Genomic DNA, 9948 nt, shown 5'->3' with positions numbered 1-9948 from the left:
AGTGTCCAAAATTTCAATGTGTGTTATAAAAATGCTATTTTCCTTCCACTTATGCAGAATTCGAAGTACCGAGTCAACCACTTTCAGTTCCAACAGGGTTACTGTCTTTGATGCGCTATTGCGCTCTACGCGGCAACGCATAGAATCAAATTGGGGAGTCTTGTGAAGCACATGGTATGGGATCGCGTCGGGAGCAATAGCGCAGTTCTCGCAGCGATCGTATTCAAGATAAGGGTGAACGGCCATGATCACTTAATCTCAGAAAATTTAGAAGCCAAGCTGCTATTGAGACATGACCGCGCAAAATGGTATCAGTTTGAGTTCAGTAAAGCAAAATTTATCTTATTTTCTGCTCTGAGTGTGCTTCAATAAGTGTATACTAGAAACTAATGGCTATATACTTTTTAAGCTAAGCGCAAATACAAGCTTTCTCGGCGTGGAAAATAACGTCCTAAAGGCAGCGCCTTTTATCTTTGACAAAACACTCAAAAACACCGCGACACAACCTCCCCACAATTTCTTCCCAATAGAGTACAGGTTTCTGCTTAGATAAGATAGTAATTCAGTTGTTGCACACGCCCGCGCTGCTCCATTCGATAAGAATTAAGTCTGAGTGGTGTGTTCACGCAGCGTTGTTTTATCTAGAGCGCTATCGTGACGCTCTTAAGAACTGCTTCCTTTCGCAACCTGTCATCAATTCCACATACTATTATCTCGGAGCTTTTAAAAGTATTTATGGCCATTGATGCCAATCCGTGCACTTCGTGCATTCAGTGTTCCAGGCAACTCTAAATTTGAGATGTATGTGAATTTCTCATGTAATCCCCTCTTTGACACTTGTAACTGTTGAGTATTGCTTATGGTGATAAAGGTGAAACATTTCAGTAGCACAATGAAATCGATTTGCCTAGGGCGTCACAATTAAGTTTTTGTGTGCACTAAAGTGGCATCCAGCACCCATTTTAAAGAAGTTTTTTAAAGTTGGCGATAACACCGGGTAAAAGCGTACGCCCGCTCAGTAACAAGCAGGTACCCCGGCGCCACTTAGGCTAGCACCACTGCCATCCGCAGCATTATAACTTGACTTACCAAGATACTTTGTTGGGCGAGATGGTACTTATTCATTATTAATATAAACAGCGAGCACACGAGGACAAAGGACAAGATAAAAGAAAGCCACAGTACTGTGGCTTTCTTTTATCTGGTCCTTTGTCTTCGTGTTCGCGCTGTTTACATTAATAATGAATTATAACTTGATATGCACTAATTATTCTGCTCAAGAAAAATCAAAGTAAATTAGACGCCAAAATAAGATATATCCCGTGTTTTCTTAAGGAGAAAGTGTACATCCAAAAATTATGAAAGCACTACACAAACAGCAGTTTTTGAGGTGCTTTGGACTACATGGCTGAGCAATCGCGATCACTTTTTAAGCCAGCATATAGATGTAGCTTGCACACCCTCGTACACCGTGAGCATGAATTAAAGGAATTGTAACATCGATTATTTACCGCCAATATATATTGGAAGACGGCAAACTTTGTGTCCGTATTGTCAGCTGTAGAAATGCGTCAATTTTAGTATTCGTTGTATATTACCTTGTGTTGTACAATTACCTTAATATTGTTACATTAGGCGGTGCATGCAATGATATCTGAAACAGGACGGAAGAACAATCTTGTGAGTTTCGGTGAAGACGATGTTCGAGTAGTGTCGGTTGGTGCCCGGTTGACGCTGCTGTGTTTCTGTAACTGCTTGCGGTATCATCTTGGACTAATCTCTTGTCCTTACCTTGCCACGTATCATCTTGGTGGAGGTGATAAAGGTCCCCGAGCGCTCAGAACAGAAAATAAGAGCAAAATAACACAGGAAAAGCTGCATTTGCGCAGTGGCCTCCACATACCTGGGCTCAAAGCGACGTCGGCAATGACCACTATGACCTCCGAGGCAGCCTCTACCATCGCAGCAACATCGGCTCAGCTAGTGGTACTCACAAAGATCCGTCACCCTCCTATCTTTAATGGCGAAGACAAGCCCGACGTTGACGACTGGCTAGATGAGTACGAGCGCTGCAGCAGAAACAACCACTGGGACGCGACCGTTATGGTGGCGAACATAATCTTCTATTTTTTGGGAACAGCTCAGACGTGGTTCCAAAATCACGAGCAAGAGCTAGTGACCTGGGAAATCTATAAACAAAAGCTACAGGACTTGTTCAGAAAGCCGATTGGGTGGGCTCTCGCAGCAAAAACAGAACTTTCTATTCGCACCCAATCGCCGACGGAGTCCCACCTTGCCTATATTCAAGACGTCCTTTCGTTTTGCCGCAAGGTGAACATCTTTAAGCCAGGAAGTGACAAGATAGGGCGCATCCTCAAGGGTATAGCGGATGATGCGTTCAACATCCTCTTCTGCACGGATTGCGCTACCGTCGACTCGGCACTTCAAGTCTGTCGAAATTTAGAGCAGGCTAAACAACGCCGTCTCGTAAATCGTCTTGACCGCCTTCAAAGCACGGCGGCTACATCATCCTGCGTTGACCTGCCGCCTTTGAAACAGCCTTCTCATCCAGCGAACATCAGTAGGATCATCCGGAGAGAACTCGAGGCCTTGGCTTCTGCACCATTCACGTCTCCGCCGCCCGACACCATGGCCATAATACAGGCCGTTGTTCGCCAAGAACTCGCCGACGTCGGCATCTCCTAAAGCACCGTGCCGCCACCGTCACCAACACACCCTGTTCCTGCAGTGGCTGCTGCTACCGCAAGCCAGGCTTCCATACGTCGCTACCTTAGCCGCAATCCTGCAGAGCGCCGCACCTCAGGCGACAGGCCAATTTACTTCATTTGCTGTCGCGCCGGCCACACATCTCGTTATTGCCGTAGCCGTACCTTCTTCGCCCCCCGCTCTTATTACAACGCCGACCGTCGATACTACAATGGACCCCGACGCTGCCCTGCCCAACCAGAGGAGCCCCGCCCCGCCTATGATGGACGTAGACATTATCTTCCTCAAACAGATAAGCCTCGCAACGAAACTGTCCCGACTGCCCATCGCTCCAGACAATCTCCATCCCCACTGGCTCGTCGATCCCGTTCACCGGTGCCTTATCGCAGCTCCTCCCCATCATACGCCGGCACCTACTCGGGAAACTAGCGAGTGCAGCGTCCGCGAGTGACGCTGCATTACCGACCCGGACTGTCAACTCGGAACGGACCTCCACACCCAGACGAAACATCATAGACATTCTTGTGAACGGAGTCTCCGTTTCTGGCCTTATTGACACTGGAGCCATTATTTCAGTCATTAGTTCGTCGTTCCGCCAGCGCCTCAAAAACGTTCTTACACCCGATAACACCTCTACAGTTCGTGTTGCTGATGGAAACACTGCTGCCATCATCGGAATGTGCACTGCGCACGTCAGCATCGCCGGCCAATACGTCCCTGTGTTCTTCGCCGTCCTTATTACTTGTCCTCAAGACGTGATTGATGGCCTAGACTTTTTAACAGCCCATTCCGCTCTCACTGACTGTGCCTTCGGACTTCTGCGCCTAGCCCTGCCTAATTGTGTTCACGACCCTAGTGCCCGCCATTACCAGCCTCGCCTGTGGTCCGGAGAGCAGTATACGTGCCCACGCCACCTTTTCCCTCCCTTCCTGACGGCGACTACGTTGTCTACCCCATCACCGACGTCACTGTACAGTGCAACATCGTCCTACCTCATAACATTGTACATGTCAGGAATAACCTCACCTACATTACCGTCTTCAGCATGTCTTCGCAAGTTCTCCCGGAGGGCATTTTCCTTGCTGAGCGGTCACATTTGTCCAGCTTTACTATTATTGCAGTGCTGTCCGACCGTCACGCCGAGGTACCTGCACAACCTGTCCCGTCACATATTCCGGAGGACCGCATCTCAGTCATGATTGCCTCTAACCTGCGTCCCGAATATGCCAGCGCCCTTGCCGGCCTTTTACGGTCCTACAGCGACTTTTTAGATTTCGGTCACGGGTTCCTGGGGTAAACGTCCGTCGTCACACATCGCATTGGTACTGGAGATGCTTGCCCTATTCCCAGACGACCTTACAGAGTAGCTCTTTCCGAACGCCGGGTCATTCAGAAAGAAGTCGAGAAAATGTTGGCCAGCAACATTATTGAGTGGTCGAGCAGCCCCCGGGCTTCTCCGGTAGTACTCGTTAAAAAGAAAGACAACAGCTGGAGGTTTTGCGTAGATTATCGACACTGTTAGGTTTGGGGCTTGCGGGCGCCTGGGTAGCGTAGCACTGCCAGCAGTTATTACGTGCGGCTCGCGCTTGCGCGCCCCTCGGTAGCGTTGGCCTGGCGGCTCCGTGGACGGCGTACGGCATCAAAGGTGCCAGCAAAGACGAGGCGTCTTTTAACGAAACAACCTTTACTGTAACATCAGGAAGAAACGGGCAGTGAAGCTGACCCGGAGAGATTACAGACACTTTCACACAGCTAGTGTCTAGCGTCGTGCTAACGGCGCGTCAAAGTAGTCTCTGTCCCAGCGGAGTCGGCCGCTGCTTTTTATAGGTTTTCCCGTTCACAGGGTAAGGGTAAGCCCTCACAGGAAAGGGAGAGCCAAACATGTTGGTTCACGACGAATGACTCAATCGCAGCTGGTCCGACCTCATCTCCTCCACCTCCTGCAGACGGGCGAGGACGGCGCCCTCTCTCACGAGCTCCAGGCTCGGCCGGCGTTTGCACACACACACGCACGCACACACATTTCGCGCGTGGCAGGATCACGTTGAGACTTGTCGGCGGGAGGAAGCGTTGCGCGGCCGATGAACGGCGTCGAAATGGCCGATCCGCTCGCGGTTCTGCCTGTTGCTGTGCGGTGGCCGCGTCAGCTGTCCCACTTCTCGGTGGAGAAACGTAACAGACTGCCCCGCCGGGGAAGGGAGATCCCGAAGGGCAGGGGACTGCATCCGCTGTCCGGAGGGATCGGGATGTTGCTGCTAGCCGGGGTCGTCCCACTCAGCTTCTCTTGAGCTCAAACAACCCACAACGTCACAACCACGCTAAAAACTCAACCGTTCAGCCAGCAAGCACGGCACAAACTTCACTTAGTTTTGCCAGACTATTTCCCTCTTATGCCCCCATCTACATTAAAGGGCAGCTTAGCAGCACTTGGAACGCGTCCACAAATTTGAAAATCGCATTTTCAAAACAGCACTTCAAACAAAAATAATGCAATGCAATCTGTTCAAAATTCTATTTCAGGAAGAAAAACACCAACTAGTGAATAAAGGCTTCTTCTCACGTTATGGGCTTCGACTTAAGCTATCGGCATTACCGTTGAGACTCCCCTTTTTGTAACGCACCTCAAAAGAATACTGCTGTAAAGCGAGGCTCCAGCGCAAGAGGCGACCATTTTTAGAAGAGGTTGTCTGCAGCCATTGGAGAGGGCAGTGATCCGTCTCGATGATAAACTTCGAGTCGGCAAGGTAGCACGATAGTTTCTGAACGGCCCACACGAGACAGGCACACTCTTTCTCGGTGGCACTGTACGCCTGCTCACGACCGGTCAGTTTGCGACTAGCATACAGGACGGGGTGTTCCTCTCCTCCAGTCTCTTTCTGGCATAGTACAACTTCCATGCCACGCTCACTAGCATCGCACTGAACCACGAACTCTTTAGTGTAGTCTGGCGATCGTAGCACAGGCTGGCACGTTAGAGCGCTCTTTAAGGCTCTAAAAGCGCTTTCCTTCGTCTCGTCCCAGACGACTGTTTGAGGCTCCGTTTTTCTGAGAGCATCTGTCAGGGGACTCGCAATATCAGAATACCTGGGGATGTATCTCTGATAGTAGCCGGCGACACCTAAGAACGACCGGATATCGGTCTTTGTGCGCGGCTAAGGGAAGTTTCGTATCGCGGCAACCTTTATTTCAGAAGGACGGCGACGACTCTGTCCAACAACGTGACCGAAGTAAACAACTTCGGCACGTGCCAAGTGGCACTTGGGAGTTTTGACCGTTAAGCTGGCTTGGCGCAAACGGGTTAGCACTGCCCGCAAGTGTGTCATGTGCTCCGACCAGGATGCGGAGAATATCGCAACATCGTCCAAATAAGGCAAAGCGAACTCCTCCAGTCCCCGCAACACTTTGTCCATGAGGCTTGAAAAGCAGTAAGGCGCGTTCTTTAGACCAAAACTCAAAACTTTAGGACGGAAAGTTCCCAGTGGTGAAATGAACGCCGCATACCTACTAGCCTGCTCTGTTAGGGGAACCTGCCAGTAACCCCTGACAAGGTCCAGTGTGAAAATAAACTGAGCGCTACTAACTTTCTCGATGCGCTCCTCGATGTTTGGGATCGGATAAATTTGATCCCTAGTGATGGAGTTTGGCTTACGGTAGTCGACACAAGGACGAGGGTCCTTGCCTGGTACCTCAACCAAAATCAAAGGGGAGGTGTAATCACTCTCACAGGCCTCCACAACATCCAGCTCCAACATTTTCTTTACCTCAGCCTCCATAATATCGCGCTGACGGGGTGGTACACGGTACGCCTTAGACCTTACAGGCTCTGAGGAGGTAAGTTCCATGTCATGAGTAAGGACAGAAGTTCTACCAGGCCTATCAGAAAATTGACCTCGAAACTCTTGCAAGAGTTCGTGCAATTCGGATTTCTGCTCAGGCGGAAGCGGTGCTTTATCGACTAAGTCACTAAATAGCTGTTCGGTGACTTCCCTGTTCGTCACTGTACCTAGTCCCGGAAGCTCAACCGGAAGCTCTTCGGGCATGTCCACCATCATACTCACCACTGCTTCCCTTTGCCTGTATGGCTTAAGCAGATTACAATGGTAAACTTGATGTACCTTCCGTTTTCCTGGCAGACTCACTGTGTAGTTAACGTCCGACAATTTTTGCACAATCCGTGCCGGACCCTCCCACTGCACGTCCAGCTTGTTTTTCAGCGATGGGCGCAAAATCATTACCTCATCGCCTACCTCAAAGCGACGGGTCCTGGCTGTCCTATCACAATGGACTTTGGCCCTCAGCTGAGCTTTGATCATGGCTTCTTCTGACAACTCCTGCGCCCGCCTCAAACGTTCGAGCAACCTGAGCACGTACTCTACAACGACTGGGTCATCGCCCTGGCCTTCCCACGATTCACGAAGCATGCGAAGAGGAGATCGCAGCGTCCGACCGTACACGAGCTCTGCTGGCGAAAACCCTGTAGTTTCATGCGGCGCGGTTCTTGGGGCAAACATCGCCGCCGGTAGGCATAGCTCCCAGTCAGTTTTTCGCTCAAAACACATAGCTCTCAAAAGCCGCTTCATGACGGAGTGAAGCTTTTCAACGGAATTCGACTGTGGATGGTACACGGAGCTATGCAAGAGCCTTATTCCGCATCTTTCCAGGAATGATGTGGTCAAAGCGCTAGTGAACACTGTGCCCTGATCTGATTGGATTTCTGCAGGAAAACCAACTCGCGCAAATATGGACAGCAGTGCATTCACTATCTCCACTGAACTGAGTTCTTTAAGCAGGACTGCCTCGGGGAACTTTGTCGCGGGACAAATCACTGTCAGAATATGTCTATACCCTGAGTTTGTTACCGGTGGTGGTCCCACAGTGTCAATAACGAGCCTTCTGAACGGTTCCGTAATGACGGGCACCAACCTTATCGGCGCTCTCGATTTGTCCCCAGGTTTGCCCACATGCTGACAGGTGTCACATGTCTTTACAAACTCTTCTGCGTCCCGAAAACATCCTGGCCAATAGTACTCTTGCAATAGGCGATCCTTAGTCTTTTTAATTCCTAGATGCCCCGACCACGAACCTCCATGCGACAAGCGCAACACATCCTGACGATAGCACTCGGGCACGATCAGCTGATCGAACTCAATTCCCCTGCGGTCTAGATACTTTCGGTACAGGACCCCATTTCTTACTTCAAAACTGACATTTTTTTTGGCGGTACCTTCTTTTAGATTGCAGCGGATGTTCTCAAGGCTGCGATCCTTTTGTTGCTCGGCTATCAAAGCAGACTTGCTGACATTCAGCAACACGTTAAGTCTCTCTGACGTAGGCGCGACGAACAAACCTGCAGATAGTTCTTCTAAACTACCCGTGCTGGGCATTTTCTCTCCTGTATCCGGTGTCTTCAATTTTTCAGGCTCACTTGTGTTTACAGCGGACGTGGTCTCAATCTCAGCGTGCTGTTCCTCCGACCCTTTTTCATCGCTTGACAACCTCATCTTCTGAACTACCGCCTTTGCAGCTAGCTCCCGAGCTCTAGATCTGGTTAAGGCTAGTACGCTAGCCTCTCCAAAAACAAGCCCCTTTTCGCGCAAGAGGTGACCGGACTTGTTTGAGAACAGGTACGGGTACTGAGGAGGAAGCATAGATGACACCGCAGCTTCTGTCTCAAGTGCGCCGAAAGGCCCCTCAATAAGCACTTTGGCTATGGGCAAACACACGCTGTGAGCTTCCACTGCTTGTTTGATCCACGCGCATTCACCCGTGAACATCTCTGGTTCTATGTAAGAAGGGTGAACAACATCTATGGTGGCCGCAGAATCGCGAAGCACTCGACACTGCTTCCCGTTCACGAGGAGGTCTCGAGTGTACGGTTCGAGAAGCTTCATGTTCTCGTCACTTCTGCATAACGACAAAAACACGATCTTTGGTTTCGTCTCTGGACACTGCGCCGAAAAATGACCAGGCTTCTGGCGCGTATAACAGACGCGCGATTGCCTTGCCTCGAACCTCTTTTTCCGTTCGGCTTCGGTTACCACCGTCGCTTTATCGTCGGCCGGACTGCTTTGACTCGCATCCGCACCACGTTTATTCTCCTTAGCTTTAAAGGGCTTGAACTTCGGCCTCTCAAACTTAGAGCCGAATTCCCCCTGTTGACCGTCCTTAGCTCCACGAGCCCGACGCGTCACAAACTGTTCAGCTAGCTCGGCGGCTCTATCCACCGTACTAACATCTGGCCTATCCATGACCCAATACCGCACGTTCTCGGGTAACCGACTGTAAAACTGTTCCAGCCCGAAACACTGCAAAATCTTATCGTGGTTACCATACGCTTTTTCTTGTTTGAGCCACTCATACGTTTGACATAAGCTTGTAGGCAAACTCTGTATACGACTCACTTTTGCTTTTCTCATGCTCTCGAAAATTCCGACGGAATGCTTCTGCTGACAGCCTGTACTTTCTTAGCAGACTCGATTTAACTTTGTCGTAATCCTCTGCTTCCTCTTTTGTCAAGCGAGCGATTACGTCTGCCGCCTCACCGGGTAACAAAGTGAGCAAGCGCTGTGGCCACGTTTCCCGAGAAAACTCTTGCTTCTCGCATGTTCGCTCGAAGTTAATCAGGAACAAACCAATGTCCTCTCCAAGCTTAAACGGCCGCATTAGGTCACTGATTTTGAACGATTCCCGTTCTCCTGCACCGTGAACCCGACTTGTACTACCGGCGCGTCCCGCGTTTACCTCGATACGTTTCAGTTCCATAGTGAGTTGACGGTCTCGCTCCTCTTTCTCTTGCCTTTCCTTACAGTCACGTTCCTCTTTTCCTAGCCTTTCCTTAAGTTCACGTTCCTCTTTCTCTAGCCTTTCCTTACGTTCACGTTCATGCTCACGTTCCTCTTTCTCTAGCCTTTCCTTACGTTCACGTTCCTCTTTTCCTAGCCTTTCCTTAAGTTCACGTTCACGTTCACGCTCACGTTCACGTTCCTCTTTCTCTAGCCTTTCCTTACGTTCTTCAATGATCTCAAGGCATTCCAAAAGCTCGTCATCTTCAGCTTTCGACTCAAGAATAGCCTTTAACACTTCTGGTTTTCTGAGTTTGTCTGACAAATTCAGACCCAGCTCCTTCGCAAGCTCCAGCAATTTCGGTTTGCGAAACGACTTCAAATCCAAATCCATGGCTGTTCCGAATGCCACCTTCTCTACTGCCGACTATTGCCTTGC

The 9948-nt window shown here is 50.0% G+C and overlaps 1 protein-coding gene across 1 annotated transcript; it reads right to left on the bottom strand.

Moving 5' to 3' along the window:
* Nucleotides 1-6541: 6541 nt before the first annotated feature.
* Nucleotides 6542-9143, bottom strand: LOC146177156 (uncharacterized). Its single transcript, XM_084581472.1, has 3 exons — nucleotides 8153-9143; nucleotides 6975-7126; nucleotides 6542-6550 (listed from the first exon to the last, which is right to left on the bottom strand). Exons 1-3 carry the CDS (start codon nucleotides 9141-9143, stop codon nucleotides 6542-6544), a joined length of 1152 nt encoding a protein of 383 aa, XP_084437598.1.
* Nucleotides 9144-9948: the final 805 nt, after the last annotated feature.

This window comes from Amblyomma maculatum, chromosome 10 (assembly GCF_055883805.1).
Source record: "Amblyomma maculatum isolate TAMU_Amacu chromosome 10, ASM5588380v1, whole genome shotgun sequence".
In the NCBI taxonomy this organism is placed as follows: Eukaryota; Metazoa; Arthropoda; class Arachnida; order Ixodida; family Ixodidae; genus Amblyomma; species Amblyomma maculatum.
The sequence above is the reverse complement of the archived record's forward strand: the minus strand, read 5'-3'. Positions and strand labels throughout refer to the sequence as shown.

Bases quoted from the DNA above. Each gene is read 5' to 3' on its own strand.
- LOC146177156 (XM_084581472.1), bottom strand. From the start codon at position 9,143: ATGAGAAAAGCAAAAGTGAGTCGTATACAGAGTTTGCCTACAAGCTTA. The intron at 7,127-8,152 runs GTGAGCCTGAAA...AATCGTGGGAAG, and splicing joins CACGTCCGCTGTAAACACAA to GCCAGGGCGATGACCCAGTC.